Below are 19,624 nucleotides of genomic sequence, written 5' to 3' on the forward strand. Positions count from 1 at the left end.
GGGGTGATTCAAACTTTTAATAGGGGAGGAGTTAAATGATCTTTATTCACTTTTTTTTTTCACTTTTTTTTTGCAGTGTTATAGGTCCCATAGGGACCTATAACACTGCACACACTGATCTTCTATGTTGATCACTGGTTTCTCATAAGAAACCAGTGATCAACGATTCTGCCGCATGACTGCTCATGCCTGGATCTCAGGCACTGAGCAGTCATTCGGCGATCGGACAGCGAGGAGGCAGGTAGGGGCCCTCCCGCTGTCCTGTCAGCTGTTCGGGATGCCGCGATTAGCCGCGGCTATCCCGAACAGCCCGACTGAGCTAGCCGGGAACTTTCACTTTCACTTTTAGCCGCGCGGCTCAGCTTTGAGCGCGCGGCTAAAGGGTTAATAGCGCGCGGCGCCGCGATCGGCGCTGCGCGCTATTAGAGGCGGGTCCCGGCTTCACTATGACGCCGGGCCCGCCATGATATGACGCGGGGTTACTGTGTAACCCCGCGTTATATCAGAAGAGCAGGACCAAGGACGTACCGGTACGTCCTTGGTCCTTAAGGGGTTAAAATCCATATTCTGATTTAATTACTGTGCTGGCACTTTGAGGGGAAAAAAAGTTGGCATGCATTACGGTTTGGGCACTCGGGCTCAAAAAGGTGCGCCATCACTGACCTTTAGCATTTCAGCAGCCTCACAAATTGTGTTCATTAGAAAACTTATTGGGTATCCAACATGATGGAAGGAACAAGGAACAAATGTAGTTTTATTGTATATTCATAGGGACATTTCTACTTATGTTAAAGGAGTTTTCCAGGATTTAACATTTTTGGGATGTTGTTAGGAGACTGTTTAAAATAAATGATACTTACCCTTCAAGGTCCCCCACTTTCTGTCCCTCAACCTGAAGGCTGTCTGGGCTTGCTGGGAGTTGTAGTTTCGGAATCGCTGGAGGCACCCTGGTTGGGAAACACTGCCATAGCAAACCTTCAGGAGCTGTCCAGCGCTCCGGGACTCACCAGGTTAGGGTTAACAATCCTCCAGCGCATCAGGCCCGATGCTGACATCACTATGGCACATGCGCATATGATCCTCCAGAGCGAGGACCAACTGCGCATGCGCCCATCAAAGCATCTGATTCGCCGAAAGCAGCCCAATCCGCATTCATCTTAGAAGAAGCTGAAAGTAAGGAGGGTGCGCGCTGATGACGACAGAGCATTCCGCCTCGCGGGAGGCGGGCACGTACGGAGCGAGGGGCAGGCCGGCCTCCAACACACCACCCTCCACGGTGACGTCCCGGTGGCAAGATGGTGGCGGAAGAAAAGAAAAAAAGTGGTCGAGACTAGGCAGGAAGCAAATGAAGAAACCAGCTTACGGGTCTGGAAAAAAGGTAATTAAAACACCACATACAGAACCGTTAGCAACATGAAAAAAAGCCATAATAACATATAGCCACAGAGCTAACTAACTGCCAAAAGTAGGTTAAGGCAGTGGAGAACCCCTTTAAGGGCTTGCTGGGACTTGTAGTAGGACTGGACAATTGAATGCAGACCACGCTGACTTGACAAATGACAAGGACTTACTTGACTTGACTCATAAAGTTGTGACTTTAGTTTGCTTGACTTGATGATGGCTGCAGGACTTGACTTTGAGGCCTCCAACACTCTGGACACCCACACTAGGCGACTGCACTGGACCTCAACAGGAAGCAAGAGCTCTAAGAGAGCGAAGCTAGCTCCACCCAGGGCTTATATGGGGGAAACTAGCAGGGAGCCCATAGGTCACTCTTGGGATCACCTGGTCACTGGTACCTCCTGGGTAACAATCACATGACATATCACATGGTATAAATCTTAAAGCAACATTACATTTTATAACACTTTACATGGTAAAACATATTTACAATGGGGGCACTGAAGGAGGCTGACTGACAGTACCTTCCGTACTGGGCCACCGAACTTTCTTCTCAGGACAGACAGAATAGTAAAAGATGACACCAATCAGGGCTCAAGCCCTACAGGAAGTTTTTTTTTTAAACTTTTTCCACAGCAGGAACACTGTTCCTATTAGCAGGAGTCCTGCAGGACCAGCACTTAAAGGGGTACTTTAGTGGAAAACTTGTTTTTTAAATCAACTGGTGCCAGAATGTTAAACAGATTTATAAATTACTTCTGTTAAAAAAATCTTAATCCTTCCAGTACTTTTTAGGGGCTGTATACTATAGAGGAAATGCTTTTCTTTTTGGATCTCTCTTCTGTCACGACCACAGTACTCTCTGCTGACCTCTGCTGTCCATTTTAGGAACTGTCCAGAGCAGCATATGTTTGCTATGGGGATTTTCTCCTGCTTTGGACAGTTCCTAAAATGGACAACAGAGGTCAGCAGAGAGCACTGTGGTCATGACAGAAGAGAAATCAAAAAAGAAAAGCATCTCTTCTGTAGTATACAGCCCCTAAAAAGTACTGGAAGGATTAAGATTGTTTAATAGAAGTAATTTACAAATCTGTTTAGCATTCTGGCACCAGTTGATTTGAAAATAAAAGTTTTCCACTCGAGTACCCCTTTAACTTCTGGTCCTGCAGGACTACTGCTAATAGGAACAGTGTTCCTGCTGTGGAAAAAGTGAAAAAAAAACCTTCCCATGTGATCCTATAGGACTTGAGCCCTGATTGGTGTCATCTTTTACTATGCTGTCTGTCCAGAGAAGAAAGTTTGGTGGCCCAGTACAGGAGGTGTTACCCAATGCTCCTGCTGTCCTGTCAGGCAGCCTCCTTCAGTGCCCCCAAGGCTCCCTTCGCTTGTTACCCCATTATAAATATGTTTTACCATCTAAAGTGTTATAAAATTTAATGTTGCATAAAATGTAAGTTTTCCACGGGAGTACCCCTTTAAGTGGAAACCTTGGGTCAGTTCCCTCACTTTTTTCTCAGGACTTGACCCCTGACACCAATGTGTATATAACACTGGATCCACTACCATTCACAGAAAAGATCAGCAATCCCTTCCCTGTAGAATGACCTCTGAAAAGGTCACAGGGAATGACCAGTAGCATCTCCAATTCATATGAATGGGACAGGTCTTGTCTATTGATGGCTATGGTCTATGGGTTCTACTGTAAATCATATCACTAAATGCTCAGGCAAGATTGCTGCCCTATAATAATGAACAAAAAATAAATAAAATAGCAATCACAAAATAGAAACAGATAAAAAAAGAACATATCTGGCTCTAATTAGGAAAAAAAATCTAGGTGACACGTTCCCTTTAAAGGATATCTGCAGCAATAACAACTTATCCCCTATCCACAGGATAGGGGATAAGTGTTTGATCGCAGGGGGTCCGACCACTGGGACCCCACGCGATCTGCCAAATGAGCCCCGGCATTGCCGCTCTGTAAGACCTCAGGGAGGTAGCCGGTATGCCCCCTTCACGCCCCTTCCCTATACAGCTCTATGGGAGAGGAGGGGAAGCACAAACGCTGCATCCCTGCCTCTCCCATAGAACTACATGGAGGAGGCGTGTCGGGAGAGCCGCGGCCCCATGCAGGAGATCGCGGAGGGGTCCCAGTGTTCGGACCCCCCACGATCAAACACTTTTCCCCTTTCCTGTGGATAGGGCATAAGTTGTTTTTGCTACAGATTTCCTTTAAGGCCCTAATACACGGGCAGGATATTGGGTGAATGAGCATTGCTAGGAAATCTTGTTTCTGATGATGGGCTTGTGTAAAAGGGCCTGCGATCAGCTGATAAATGAAGCTTGATCAACGGCTAATCGCATCTTTTGTGGGGTCAGTAAAATCTTCATGATCAGCCGCACATCATCCTGTGTAACCAGGATCTCCTTGTTTGTCCGATAATGATGAATTTAAAGGGCCATATGCAGAGGTGTTTCTAGGTCTGCAAAAAGACAGGAGGCTAGAGCCCATACCCCAAGCTCCGATCCACACCCCAGTCACGCCCCTAACCACGCCCTCATTCACACTCAATAGCTCACATTATACCAGTATATAAGGAGAATTATCACCATACATATTACCGCCATACTGTTAGTGACCATATCTAACCAAAACTAAGACCAATATTACCAATAATATCAGTGCAAAAAAACTAAAATTCTTATCATCTCCAAACAAATGAAACACGTGCACACTGCTAGTTTTGAGTGCTACCAGTAGGAACAAATAATACTGCCATACAATGACTAGTGTTGCTCGCGAATATTCGCAATGCGAATTTTATTCGCGAATATCGCATATTCTCGAATTCGCGAATATAGCACTATATATTCGTAATTACGAATATTGTTTTTTTTTTGGTTTTTTTCACAGTACACATCACAGTGATCATCCCTCTCTGCTTCCAGCTTGTGTGGTCTAAAGAAGGCTCTAATTCTACTGTGTGAGACTGGCGTATGAATTTTCGCATATGGGAAAATTTGCATATGCGAATTTTCGCTTATGCAAATTTTTCGCATATGGTAATTTTAGCACATGCAAATTTTCGTTTATGCTAATTTTTGCATATGCGAAAATATAACGCGAATATTACGAATATGCGAATTTAGCGAATATATGACGAATATTCGTCCATATATACGCGAAATATCGTGAATTCGAATATGGCCTATGCCGCTCAACACTAGTCAACACACGCTATCCGGCCCTTACAGGAGATCACGGGGCCACCCAGCGGTCGGACCCCCCCCGCAATCTGAAACTTATCCCCTATCCTTGGGATAGGGGATGTTTTCAACACTGGACTACTCCTTTAATGGCCTCCAAAATGAAGTTCCTCTGATGTATGGGCCTCAAGGGATCACACAGCTTCCACTCCTCTGTCATGTGGTATATTGCTATATAATGAAGCAACATCTAGTGTTGCCCACATATAGTCCTGTTCCCGTATGATATCTTTCAATAGGGTTAATAAACGCCCATTTATCTCTGAGGTATGCTGGTAAAGACACCACACATTTCTGTAACTGATGGTCTATATATTCAGATAAACATCTGGCAACTATCGGACGACCAGGTGTTTTTTTTTCGGTTTTTATGTACCTTAGATAGAAAATAAAAATAAGGTACATTTGGGTTGGGGTTAAATATATATCATGTTTTTCCCTCTTAAAGGGGTACTACGCACCAAGACATCTTACCCCCTCTCCAAAGGACCCCTGTGATCTTGGCTGCGGCACCCTGCTGTCACCACTGCACAGAGCAAACTTACTCTGTGCGTAATGACGGGTGATACAGGGGCCAGAACATCGGCATAGCCATTGACTGTCCTGGCATGCTGGGAGACACCCTATTTGGGAAGCACTGCCGTAGGGTAATTTGGTGGTGGATGAAAATCCCTAATTTAGGCCTCAAATGCACATGGTGCTCTTTCACTTTGGAGCCCTCTCATATTTCAAGGCAACAGTTTTGGGTTACAAATTTTTTTTCTCTTCTTTTACCCCTTAATAAAAGGTAAATTTGGGGTCTACACCAGCATGTTAGTGTAAACAGAGTGTACCATATACATTTGAGGCCTAAATTGGTGATTTGCAGAGGGGTGGCTGGTAGTTACAGCAGTTCTGACATAAACATAAAAAACACCCATATGTGACCCTCATTTTGAAAACTACACCCCTCACGTAAAGTAACAAGGGGTATAGTGAGCCTTAACATCCCACAGGTGTTTGACAAATTTAAGTTAAAGTTGTAGGTGAAAATAAAAAAATTTATATTTTTTTTCCCTAAAATGCTGTTGTTCCCCCAATTTTATCATCTTCACAAGGGGTAATAGGAGAAAGAGTCAGAAAATACCCCACATGTGGATGTAAAGTGGTCTACAGGGCTCAGAAGAGAAGGAGCACCATTGGGCTTTTGGAGAGAGAATCTGGCTGAAATTGAAGGCCATGTGCGTTTAGGCCTCCATGGTGCCAGAACAGTGACCCCCCCCCCAGATGTGACCCCAATTTGGAAACTACACCCCTAATAAGAAGTGAAGTGAGCATTTACATCTCACAGGTGTCTAATAGATTTTTTTGAGCAGTGGTCTGTCAAAATGAAAAATTAAAATTTTTCATTTGCACAGCCCACTGTTCCAAAGATCTGTCAAATGCCAGTGGGGTTTAACCCCTTAAGGAACCAGCCCATTTTCACCTTAAGGACCCAGCCATTTTTTGCACATCTGACCACTGTCACTTTAAGCATTAATAACTCTGGGATGCTTTTACTTTTCATTCTGATTCTGAGATAGTTTTTTCGTGACATATTCTACTTCATGTTAGTGGTAAATTTTTGTTGAGGCTTGCATCATTTCTTGGTGAAAAATTCCAAAATTTGATGAAAAAATTGAAAATTTTGCATTTTTCTAACTTTGAAGCTCTCTGCTTGTAACAAAAACAGACATTCCAAATAAATTATATATTGATTCACAAATACAATATGTCTACTTTATATTTTCATCATAAAGTTGACAGTTTTTTTTACTTTTGGAAGACATAAGAGGGCTTCAAAGTTCAGCAGCACTTTTCCAATTTTTCACAAAATTTTCTAAATTGGAATTTTTCAGGGACCAGTTCAGTTTTGAAGTGGATTTGAAGGGCCTTCATATTAGAAATACCCAACAAATGACCCCATTATAAAAACTGCACCCCTCAAAGTATCCAAAATGACATTTGGGTAAGTGTGTTAACCCTTTAGGTGTTTCACAGGAATAGCAGCAAAGTGAAGGAGGAAATTCAAAATCTCAATTTTTTACACTCGCATGTTCTTGTAGACCCAGTTTTTGAATTTTTACAAGGAATAATAGGAGAAAAAGCCCCCCAAAATTTGTAACCCAATTTCTCTAGAGTAAGGAAATACCTCATATGTGTATGTCAAGTGTTCGGCTGGTGCAGTAGAGGGCTCAAAAGGGAAGGAGCAACAATGGGATTTTGGAGAGTGAATTTTTGCTGAAATGGTTTTTGGGGGGCATGTCACATTTTGGAAGGCCCTATGTTGCCAGAACAGCAGAAAAACCCCACATGGCATACCATTTTGGAAACTACACCCCTCAAGGCACGTACCAAGGGGTCCAGTGAGCCTAAACACCCCACAGGTCTTTGACGACTTTTTGTTAAATTCGGATGTGTAAATGAAAAAAAAAAAAGTTTCACTAAAGGGAATTCACTTCCAGGCAGTGGAAGAGAGGTGGTTGTGGTTGTGATAAATATAAAGCAAATACACTATGTTGAGCTAGCGATTGTTTGTCTGTATACAAGAGTGTGAAGCATACAAGTGAGTGAGTATAAAAGTGAGGGGACTTAAAATTAAGGGACTTTAAATTCAGGAAGTTTAAATTGAAATACTTGATTTTTTTTATTTTCTGTTAATTTTTGCAATCCCCAAATCTAGTATGACCTCCAAGTTGGAAAAGGCAGTCCAGTGTGCATCTTGCACAATGTATGCAATCCTTGAACAACAGTTTGAGGGTGCATATTGTTGTGCGAGATGTGTGCGAGTTGCTCATTTGGAAGCCCAGATCCTGGATCTAGAGGAGCAACTGGCAACACTGAGATGCATTGACAACTTGGAGAGGAGTCTCCTGCTCACTGAGCAGGTACTCTCTGGGGTAGAGGTGGGGGAGGATAGTGGGACGGAGGTGCAGGACAGTCAGGCAGTTAGCTGGGTTACAGTTAGAAAACGGGGTAGAAATAAAAGTGTCAGGGAGGCTAGTCCTGAACTGGCACACCCCAACAAGTTTGCCCTGTTGGCAGATGAGGGGGATGCCATTTCAGAGCTAGCGGTACTGCAACAGGACTCTGCCTCTGACCGCCAGGGGGGTGTCTGCTCCATTAAGGAGGGAGGGAGGAGTGCAGGAAAGGCCAGACAGGTACTGGTAGTGGGGGACTCAATTATTAGAGGGACAGACAGGGCGATCTGTCACAAAAACCGGCATGGCCGAACAGTGTGTTGTCTTCCTGGTGCTCGAGTTCGGCACATCGCGGATCGGGTTGACAGGTTGCTGGGTGGGGCTGGAGAAGACCCAGCAGTCATGGTACATATTGGCACCAATGACAAAGTAAGAGGTAGATGGAATGTCCTTAAAAAGGAATTCAGGGACTTAGGCTGCAAGCTTAAGGCAAGGACCTCCAAGGTAGTATATTCTGAAATATTACCTGTATTACGAGCCACATCAGAGAGGCAGCGGGAGATTAGGGAGGTAAACAAGTGGCTCAGAAGCTAGTTGTAACGCCTGCAGTGCTCTGGTCGGCGCTGCTGACCGAGAGCGCTGCTACCCTGTCACCGGAGGGGATGCGATCCGCGGGACGGGACGTGCCCGCTCACGGATCGCATCCAATGTCTCTTCTCACCTGCTCCGTCCTTCATCTGTCCCAGCCCGGCGCGTGCGCGCCGGCTCTCTGAAATTTAAAGGGCCAGTGCACCACTAATTGGTGCCTGGCCCAATCTAGCCCAATTACTGTTTTCCCTATAAAACATCACTTCCCCTTCCTGTCCCTGCCGGATCTTGTTGCCTAGTGCCTAGTGAAAGCGTTCCTGTGTGTCCTTGCCTGTGTTTCCAGATTCTCTGCTGTTGCCCCTGACTACGAACCTTGCCGCCAGCCCTGACCTTTCTGCTACGTCTGACCTTGCCTTGTCCTTTTGTACCGCGCCATCTCAGCCGTCAGAGAGGTTGAGTCGCTACCAGGTGGAACGACCTGGGGGTTACCTGCCGCAGCAAGTCCATCCCGCTTTGCGGCGGGCTATGGTGAATATCAGTAACCCCTTAAACTCCGTTCCCCTGGTACGGCCCACGCCATCACCTCTCTGGTACAGAGGATCCACTCCCAGTGTCCTCACCCTCCGCCAACCCGGATCCTGACAGTAGACCCGGCCATGGATTCCGCTGAAGTGCCGCTACCCAGCCTTGGAGACCTTACCTCCGTTGTGGCCCAACAAGGACATCAGTTGTCACAACTGACTGCAATGGTTCAGCAACTTCTGCCTCTACAGCCATCTTCTCCGCCAGTTCCTCAACTGCAAGCTGTCGCTTCCAGCACCAGAATCCGTCTTTCTCTTCCGGATAAGTTTGATGGGGACTCTAAGTTGTGCTGTGGCTTCCTGACCCAATGTTCTCTGCACTTGGAGCTGTTGGCTGACCAATTTCCCACGGAACGGTCAAAGGTGGCATTTGTGGTCAGCTTATTCTCTGAAAAGGCGTTGTCTTGGGCCACTCCGCTTTGGGACCGCAACGATCCTGCCACCGCTTCAGTCCAGACCTTCTTCTCAGAAATACGCTCTGTCTTTGAGGAACCAGCCCGGGTTTCTTCAGCCGAGACGGCCTTGTTGAATCTTGTTCAAGGAAACTCTACAGTGGGCGATTACGCCATTCAGTTCCGGACTCTTGCCTCAGAATTAGCCTGGAATAATGAGGCTCTCTGCGCGACCTTCAAGAAAGGTTTATCCAGCCACATCAAAGATGTTCTGGCCACACGAGAGATACCCTCAACCCTGTCTGAACTAATCCATTTGGCCACCCGCATTGATATGCGTTTTTCAGAAAGGCGACAGGAGCTACGCCAAGAAAAGGATCTCGTTCACGCCAGGCGGTTTCCCCGCCCAACACCTCTCTTTCTGCATCCACTGCAACCTGTGACTGTGCCTTCCGCCGAGGAGGCTATGCAAGTGGATCGGTCTCGCCTGACACAACTTGAGAGGACTCGCCGCAGGAATGAGAACCTTTGCCTTTACTGTGCGAGCTCCGAGCATTTCCTGAAGGACTGTCCTATTCGTCCTCCGCGTCTGGGAAGACGCATGCACCTAGTAAACGTGGGAGAGGCGTTACTGGGTGTGGATTCTACGTCTCCACGCTTAACTATTCCTGTACGGATTTCTTTGCCTGCTAAATCTGCCTTTTCTGCCGTGGCCTTTCTGGACTCTGGTTCAACAGGTAACTTCATTGAGGCCTCATTAGTAAACAGATTCAACATCCCTGTGACCCGTCTCGACAAGCCTCTCTTCATTTCTTCTGTGAGCGGACAGAATCTGGACTGTACCGTGTGCTATCGCACAGTGCCCTTGCGCATGAACATAGGCGTCCTCCATCATGAGGAGATTGAATTTTTTGTGCTTCCCAACTGTACTTCTGAAGTTCTACTAGGCTTGCCTTGGCTCCAGCTCCACTCTCCTACTCTCGACTGGTCTTCTGGGGACATTAGAAGTTGGGGTCCTACCTGTTTTTATCAGAAAATCTTTGTCTCCTGCTGGAGCAGGGTTCTTCTTCGTTGCTAAGAAAGATGGAACCCTACGCCCATGCATCGATTACAGCGGTTTAAATAAAATTACCGTTAAGAACCGTTATCCACTCCCCCTTATCTCTGAACTGTTTGACCGTCTGCAGGGAGCGAAAATTTTTACCAAACTCGATCTAAGAGGGGCTTATAATCTTATCCGTATACGTGAAGGAGACAAGTGGAAAACTGCATTCAACACCCGTGACGGACATTTTGAGTATCTTGTCATGCCTTTTGGCCTTTGCAATGCTCCAGCAGTTTTCCAGGACTTAGTCAATGAAATTTTTCGTGACATGCTATATACCTGTGTAGTAGTTTACCTGGATGACATTCTTATTTTTTCTTCTAACCCTGAGGAACATCGCCTCCATGTCCGTCAGGTGTTACAGCGCCTACGCGAAAATCACCTTTATGCTAAGATTGAAAAGTGTCTCTTTGAACGCAGTAGTCTACCTTTCCTGGGTTACATTGTGTCCAGCCAAGGCCTTCAAATGGATCCTGACAAACTCTCTGCGGTTCTGGATTGGCCACGCCCCTCGGGATTGCGAGCTATCCAACGCTTCCTCGGGTTCGCTAACTACTATCGTCAATTTATTCCCCACTTCTCCACCATCGTTGCACCTATTGTAGCATTGACCAAAAAAGACGCGAACCCGAGGTCCTGGCCATCTATGGCGGAGGAGGCCTTTAATCTGCTCAAGGCTGCCTTCGCTTCTGCACCTGTTCTGTCCAGGCCTGACCCCTCGAAGCCTTTTATCCTCGAAGTAGATGCTTCTTCTGTTGGTGACGGTGCCATTTTAACTCAAAAGACCATTACTGGGAAAAATCGCACGTGTGGCTTTTTCTCCAAGGCCTTCTCTTCTGCAGAAAAAAATTATTCAATTGGAGATCGTGAGCTTTTAGCTATTAAATTGGCACTTGAGGAGTGGAGACATCTTTTAGAGGGGTCCCTGCATCCCATCATCATTTACACGGACCATAAAAATGTATCGTATCTCCAGACTGCCCAGCGATTAAATCCTTGCCAAGCTAGATGGACATTGTTTTTTGCCCGCTTCAATTTTGAAATTCATTTTCGTCCAGCCGACAAGAACGTTAGAGCTGACGCATTATCACGTTCCACTGATGTTTCCGAATCTGAAGCCCCTCCACAGCACATCACACCTCCTGAGTGTCTCATCTCCTCCGCTCCTACCACTCTTGTGCAAGTTCCTCCGGGGAAGACTTTTGTACCTCCACGCCTTCGTCTTAAAGGGAACCAATCATTAGATTTTACCCTATATAACGCTTGGCAAAGCGTTATATAGGGTAAAATCTTTATTTTCGCCATTCCCGGGGGATGCTGCTGCCCCCAGGGATGGTGAAGATATGAAGTAATAAACTAGTCGCCGCCGCCGCCGTAAGTAGTCACCTGGGTGGGGAGCTCTTCTCATCTACTCCCATTCTTCAGCCGGGAGCGACGCCCCCTCCGCTTGATTGATGGACCGCGTCATCTTTCCGCTCACTGAACAGACGGAGCAGAGTGATGACGTGGCCTGTCAATCAAGCGGAGGGGGCGTCGCTGCCGGCAGAAGAACGGGAGTAGATGAGAAGAGCTCCCCGCCCAGGTGACTACTTACGGCGGCGGTGACTAGTTTATAACTTCATATCTTCACCATCACTGGGGGCAGCAGCATCCCCTGGGAATGGTGAAAATAAAGATTTTACCCTACATAACGCTTTACCAAGCGTTATATAGGGTAAAATCTGATGATTGGTTCCCTTTAAGATTCTTAAATGGGGTCATTCTTCTCTTTTGGCCGGACATGCTGGTGTCAAGAAGTCAGAGCAGTTGATTTCCAGACACTATTGGTGGCCCTCCTTGCCCTCCTCTCTCCGTATTCCTAACTCTTTCCATGTCTCTCTACTCAAACCTGTTGTTCTTAATCGCTATTCTCCCAAAGTCACTCTTCCCGCTCCTGTCTCTGGATCCTCTGATATCTTCTCTGTGAAAGAGATCCTCGCCTCCAGGGTTGTCCGAGGTAAAAGATTTTTTCTCGTTGATTGGGAGAATTGTGGCCCCGAAGAGAGGTGTTGGGAACCAGAGGTCAATATCCTTGACAAGGAACTCATTCGTAAATTTCTGGGTTCCAAAAAGAAGGGGAGACCCAAAGGGGGGGGGGGGTACTGTAACGCCGAGCACTCCGGGTCCCGCTGCTTCCCCGGAGCGCTCGCGGCTTTACTCTGCCTGCAGCGCTCCGGTCGGCACTGCTGACCAAGAGCGCTGCTACCCTGTCACCGGAGGGGATGCGATCTGCGGGACGGGACGTGCCCGCTCACGGATCGCATCCCATGTCTCTTCTCACCTGCTCCGTCCTTCCTCTGTCCCAGCCCAGCGCACGCGCGCCGGCTCTCTGAAATTTAACGGACCAGTGCACCACTAATTGGTGCCTGGCCCAATCTACCCCAATTACTGTTTTCCCTATAAAACATCACTTCCCCTTCCTGTCCCTGCCTGATCTTGTTGCCTAGTGCCTAGTGAAAGCGTTCCTGTGTGTCCTTGCCGGTGTTTCCAGAATCTCTGCTGTTGCCCTTGATTACGAACCTTGCCGCCAGCCCTGACCTTTCTGTTACGTCTGACCTTGCCTTGCCTTGTCCTTTTGTACCGCGCCATCTCAGCAGCCAGAGAGGTTGAGTCGCTACCGGGTGGAACGACCTGGGGATTACCTGCCACCTCAAGTCCATCCCGCTTTGCGGCGGGCTCTGGTCAATACCAGTAACCCCTTAGACTCCGTTCCCCTGGTACGGCCCATGCCATCACCTCTCTGGTACAGAGGATCCACTCTCAGTGTCCTCACCCTCCGCCAACCCGGATCCTGACACTAATTAGGAAGGAGGGGTTTGGGTTCATGGAGAACTGGGCCGACTTCGACTTTAAAGGAAACAGGTTTCTGACTATAGCTAAAGACAATTATCTGTCCCAAATGGTGCAGGGCCCGACCAGAGGAAGCGCCCTACTAGACTTAATATTTCCCAACGTACTGTACCTGACAGAGTAATTAATGTGCAAGTAGATGGACACCTAGGAAATAGTGATCATAATTTAATACATTATAACTTGTTCTTCAATAAGGGAATCTCTCGAGGGGCCACAAAAACAATGAACTTTCGGAAGGCAAAGTTCGATCAACTCAGAGAAGCCCTTAACAATATAAAATGGGATAATGTCCTCAAAAAGAACAATACTGACACTAAATTGGAGACTTTTAAAAATATCTTACATTTTCATTGTAAGATGTATATACTTTATGGGAATAAAAGGGTCAGAAATAAAAGAAAACCAATAAGGATGAATAAAAATGTTAAGGTGGCAATAAATGACAAAAATAAAGCATTTCAATTACTAAAACAGGACAGCAGTGAAGAAGCATTAAAAACCTATAGAGAAAAATGTGAAATATGTAAAAAAACAGATAAAAGCCGCAAAAATAGAGACAGAAAGACTCATTGTCAAAGAGAGTATAACTAACCCCAAAATGTTCTTTAATTATATAAAAATGAAAGTGTTGGCCCTTTGAAAAATGATGAGGAAGAAATTATAAACGGGGATCAGGAAAAAACAAATATACTAAACAAATTCTTCTCCACTGTATTCACTGAGGAAAATGAAATGCCAGGTGAAATACAGCAAGAAAAGGTAAATTCCCCAGTACAGGTCACCTGTCTAACCCAGGAAGTACAGTGCCACCTACAAAAAATCTAAATAGACAAATCACCAGGTCTAGATGGCATTCACCCCCATGTTCTAAAGGAATTAAGTAATGTAATAGACAGACCCCTATTTTTAATATTCAGGGACTCTATAGTGACAGGGACTGTTCCCCAGGACTGGCGCATGGCAAATGTGGTGCCAATATTTAAGAAGGGGTCAAAAGATGACCCCGGGAATTATAGACCTGTTAGTTTAACCTCGGTTGTATGTAAATTGTTTGAGGGTTTCCTAAGAGATGCTATTTTGGAATATCTTGATAAAAAATAAATGTATGACTCCATATCCGCATGGATTTATGAGGGATTGATCCTGTCAAACTAACCTGATCAGCTTTTATGAGGAGGTGAGCACCAGACTGGACCAGGGGCGATCGCTGGATGTCGTATATCTGGATTTTTCCAAAGCATTTGATACAGTTCCACATTAAAGGTTGGTGCATAAAATGAGGTTTGGGCTGGGGGAGAATGTGTGCAAGTGGGTAAGTAACTGGCTCAATAATAGGAAACAGAGGGTGGTTATTAATGGTACTTATTCTGATTGGGTGACTGTTACTAGTGGGGTACTACTTGGGTCCTGTCCTATTTAATATATTCATGAATGACCTTGCAGAGGGGTTGAATAGTAAAGTAGCAATCTTTGCAGATGACACCAAACTCTGTAAAGCGGTAAACACTATAGAGGACAGTGCACTGTTACAAATGGATCTGGATAGGTTGGAGGTTTGGGCTAGGAAGTGGCAGATGAGGTTCAACACTGATAAATGTAAGGTAATGCACATGGGGAAGAAAAATCCCAGCTGGGATTATGTATTAAATGGGAGAACACTTGGGACGACTGACATGGAAAAGGACTTAGGAGTCTTAGGTAACAGTAAACTTAGCTGTAGTGACCAGTGTCGGGCAGCTGCTGCCAAGGCTAATAAAATCATGGGGTACATCAATAGGGGCATAGATGCCGACGACAAGGAAATAATTCTACCGCTGTACAAATCACTAGTCAGACCTCACATAAAATACTGTGTACAGTACTGGGCACAAGTGTACAAGAAAGATATAGTGGAGCTGGAGAGGGTTCAAATCCTACTAAGGACAACAATAAATAAATAAAGACTTATTATAATTATTATAATAACGTCAGCAGAGAGCACTGTGCTCGTGATGTCATCAGAGAGCATTCCAAAAAGAAAATTATTTCCTCTGTAGTATTCAGCAGCTAATAAGTACAGGAAGGATTACGATTTTTTAATAGAAGTAATTTACAAATCTGTTTAACTTTCCGGAGCCAGTTGATTTAAAAGAAAAAAGGTTTTCACCGGAGTACCCCTTTAATGGTATAGAGAACTGTGTCTAGTGCATTAACTCTGTGATTTTTTGCCCATTGAAACCAGTAGGCCCATTGTGGTCTATGGGGAAAAGCTGCTGAGTTGCCCATAGCAACCAATCAGATCGCTTCTTTCATTTTTGAAAAAGCCTCTGAAAAATGAAGGAAGTAATCTGATTGGTTGCTATGGGCAACTCAGAAACTTTTCCTCTGGACAGGTTTTGATAGCTCTCCCTCTATGGGGGAGATTCATCAAAACCAGTGTAGAGGAAGAGTTGTGCAGTTGCCCATAGCAACCAATCAGATTGCTTCTTTCATTTTTGAAAAGGCCTCTGAAAAATGAAGGAAGCAATCTGATTGGTTGCTATGGGCAACTTAGAAATTTTTCCAGGAAAATCTGCTGAGTTGCCCATAGCAACCAATCAGATCGCTTCTTTCATTTTGTAGAGGCATTGTGAAAATTGAAAGAAGCAATCTGATTGGTTGCTATGGGCAACTGCACAACTCTTCCTCTACACTGGTCTTGATGAATCTCCCCCATAGAGGAAAAGTTTCTGAGTTGCCCATAGCAACCAATCAGATCGCTTCTTTAATTTTTGAAAAAGCCTCTGAAAAATGAAGGAAGCAATTTGATTGGTTGCTATGGGCAACTTAACAGCTTTTCCAGGAAAGTAAAGTTTAACCACAACACTGTAACACTCTGTCCACCCTGGGACTCGAACCAGTGATGGTCTCCCATCCCACTGTGCTGCCGACATGGTCCTGCTTATCTTACATGCAGTGAGATCCTCATAGACCACAATTAGCCTATTGGTTTTAATGGGCAAAAAATCACAGAGTTGATGCACTAGTCACAGTTCTCTATACCATTAATGAAGGGAGGGCTCAATATTCGTAATTATTAATATATAGTGCTATATTTGCAATATTCGCGAATTCGCGAATATGCTATATTCGCGATTAAAATTCGAATTGCGAATATTCGTGAACACTAGTCGCTGCAAATACAGTGAAGGAGTTTAAACATGCATGGGATAGGCATAAGGCTATCCTTCATATAAGATAGGGCCGGGACTATTGATAGGATTCAGATTATTGGGCAGACTAGATGGGCCAATTGGTTCTTATCTGCCGACACATTCTATGTTTCTATACTGTATGGATATCAGAAAAATGGTTCCAAGAATGAAATATGTTTCTTTAACGTTAGCTGAGCACGATGGGGGTTGGGCACTTTTTTTTTAGGTACTTTTTAGCACTAAAATTGCAGACTATTATGAGAAGGAGGGAAAATGTAGTCCTATTTTTTCTCTCTAAGGGTATGTTCAAACTACGGAATTCCCGCGGAATTCCACGGGCGGAATTCCGCAAGCCGAATTCCACGGGCGGAAATCCGCAAGCCGTATTCCGCGGTGTTAACTTAACATTAGTGTGAATGGGTTTCCACGAGACCCGTTCACACTGCGGAATTTCAGCGCCGCTGAAATTGTTCCGCGCAAAGAAAGAACTAGTTCATTCTTTGCACGGAAGTCCGCGAGCACTGCATAGCTGTCAATGGTGACGGCTCAGTGCCGCCCGGTTCTACCGCCGCCGCCAGCTGCCAGTCTGAATCTCCGCTCGCTGAATTCAGCGAGCGGAGATTCCGTTCACACACTGTAGTGTGAACATACCCTAATGGGTCGTTATAAGGATATTTTTGAGATTTTGGAAGCTGGGATACTCACTACACCCATGCATATCTATATAATAAAGTATGGGAGGAACTTAAAAATGTTTTCAAATCACATGGAGTTTTGACTTTACTTCATTATGGTCGAATAAAGCACTTAAAGAATTCCTTAAAATTAAAGATTCACTCTTTTGGATGAAAAGGGGCTTATTTATGTAAATCAATTATACGCTTTAGGTCAAATAAAGTCGTTTGAAGAGATAGCTCATAAGTATGGGGTGGCAGACAATCAGAAACATTGTTTTTTACAAATAAGTAACGCAGATCATAAACCAATAAAAGGAGAGATTGGAGATTTCAGGGATTCTATATATAAGAAAAGTATAATTAGACTATTTCCTTATGCAAAGTTGCTGTCTGGGCATGCTGGGAGTTGTGGTTCTGCAGTGGTTGGGGGTTCACAGCTTGAAGACCACTGCTATAGAGGGTGCAAATGTATCTGAGCCCTGGAACTCAAATAATGTGAAATAGGAGATGATCAAAATGGAGCCCCTGCACTAATTACTTGGGTTCTAGGGTCTGTAAGGTCCATAGTAAAAACATCAGGTTCTGTCTATAGCAGATACTAAATCATGGCAGCTTGAAGAAACAAGTAGTCATTCTGACATGTCACATGTGATGTCATAGACAGCTGGAGTCCTGACATTCCACTGACAGCCACCCGAGCCTTCAGTCTGCAGATTGTTCCAGTGAGATTAGTGAGATTAGTGAGATTAGCGTCTTATTCTTCTACTTGTCTGAAATGGAGCTAAAAGGTTTGGGGTTCGTCCCCCTCCTGTTGGCGTTTTGGTGTGCGGCCTGGCTTGCCACCAGCTACATCATGACGGTCGTCCTCGGCCATGCATCCTCACCACTGATGAGCATCAGGTAAGATAAACAAGCACATGATTCTTATTTCATGGGTTGGGAGTGAGGAAATATCCATAATAACATTGGTTTCTTTTCCTTCACAGTGACGTGGGAAATTTCTTTCCCGAAAGCATATTATTCAGAATTGGATTCATAGGGACGTCCATTGGCACTTTGGTACTAACCTTTCTTATTTATAAGTATATGGTTATGCATACTGAAAAGTTCAGGGGTCATCAGGTCCTGATCCAGAGGATCCTGCTGGCCATTGTGTGGGCCTCCTATTTTGCCACAGCTGTCATGCATGTATTTTCCCCCAAAGAATATCCCAGGATACACTTTGTCAGCACGATAATTTCAATTACATGTGAAGCCTTATACTACCTTGGGCAGTCCATCCAGATGTATAAATTACCAGGAGCAAAGAAAGTCATCCACCATAGTAGATGCACCTGCTGTGGCCTGACTTTTGTCTGTGTAATTTTCTATTTTGGATATGAAACATTAAAGGAATTATTCTATAATGATGAAGACTGGGACGAGATCCGTGAAATCCCCATCATAATCATCGAGTGGGTGATGCTTCTACTGATCCTGATAAACATTGTGACCTATTATTCCACCATGCAGAGGTTATTGTTGACCGTCTCCAGAAACAGCTGCACACTCTCTCTTAGAGTAAAAATTGATGACTTCGGGGTGTAGACCACCACGTGGGCCATCAAGTGGACTTCTGGGAGAAATACTGCACAGGATACGGAAAAACATCTAAAGAAGAATAACTGGGGGACTATATATGGTGCCAGTAATCATGACACAATAATATGAGCTGGTGATATTACCTATACAAAAAAAATAAAAATAAAAAAATAAAATAAATATTGGTGTGTACCTAGTTAGAAAAACAGAATCAAATTCATCATCATAACCACCCTCCGCATTACCCTGTTTATTATTTTTCAAGCAAGCATTTTGTTCTAATTCGTCCACTCTCTGGCATGCTCCTTGTTTAAGGGGTTTGGGATACCCTTTTTGTTTAAAACGATTCTCCAGGTTATCTAGTTGTTGCTGGCATTTTTGTGTGGAAGAACAATTCCTTCGGATTCTTTTCATTTGACCGAATGGAATGTTCTTCTTCCATTATTTAAGATGGCAACTGTTAAAGTCGAGATAGCTGATTGCATCCACCTCCTTAAAATAGGTGGCAGTATGCAAACAGCCATCCTGAATATAGATATTTATATCCAGGAACTCAAATTTTTTGGGGGACTGATGCAGCGCTGCCTTTGACAATCTCTGGCTCTGCCATAGCGCTTTTTTTGAGGGGGCGTGTCGGCTGCCCCTTCGTCTGGTGGTCAACACTAGTGTTGCTCGCAAATATTTGCAATGCGAATATTATTTGCGAATATCGCATATTTGCGAATTCGCAAATATTCGCCAATATAGCACTATATATTCGAAATTACGAATATTGTATTTTTTTTCACAGTACACATCACAGTGATCATCCCTCTCTGCTTCCAGCTTGTGTGGTATAAAGAAGGCTCTAATACTACTGTGTGAGACTGGCGTACGAATTTTCGCACATGGGAAAATTAGCATATGCGAATTTTCGTTTATGCAAATTTTTCACATATGGTAATTTTTGCACATGCAAATTTTCGTTTATGCTAATTTTCGTATATGTGAAAATATAACGCGAATATTACGAATATGTGAATTTAGCG

At 44.6% G+C, this 19,624-nt stretch overlaps 1 protein-coding gene across 1 annotated transcript; it reads left to right on the plus strand.

Moving 5' to 3' along the window:
• Window positions 1-17,743: 17,743 nt before the first annotated feature.
• On the plus strand, window positions 17,744-18,735 carry LOC130366907 (uncharacterized). Its single transcript, XM_056569263.1, has 2 exons — window positions 17,744-17,915; window positions 18,002-18,735. Exons 1-2 carry the CDS (start codon window positions 17,791-17,793, stop codon window positions 18,600-18,602), a joined length of 726 nt encoding a protein of 241 aa, XP_056425238.1. The 5' UTR covers window positions 17,744-17,790; the 3' UTR covers window positions 18,603-18,735.
• Window positions 18,736-19,624: the final 889 nt, after the last annotated feature.

The sequence above is a fragment of the Hyla sarda genome, chromosome 4, assembly GCF_029499605.1.
Source record: "Hyla sarda isolate aHylSar1 chromosome 4, aHylSar1.hap1, whole genome shotgun sequence".
Taxonomy (NCBI): domain Eukaryota; kingdom Metazoa; phylum Chordata; class Amphibia; order Anura; family Hylidae; genus Hyla; species Hyla sarda.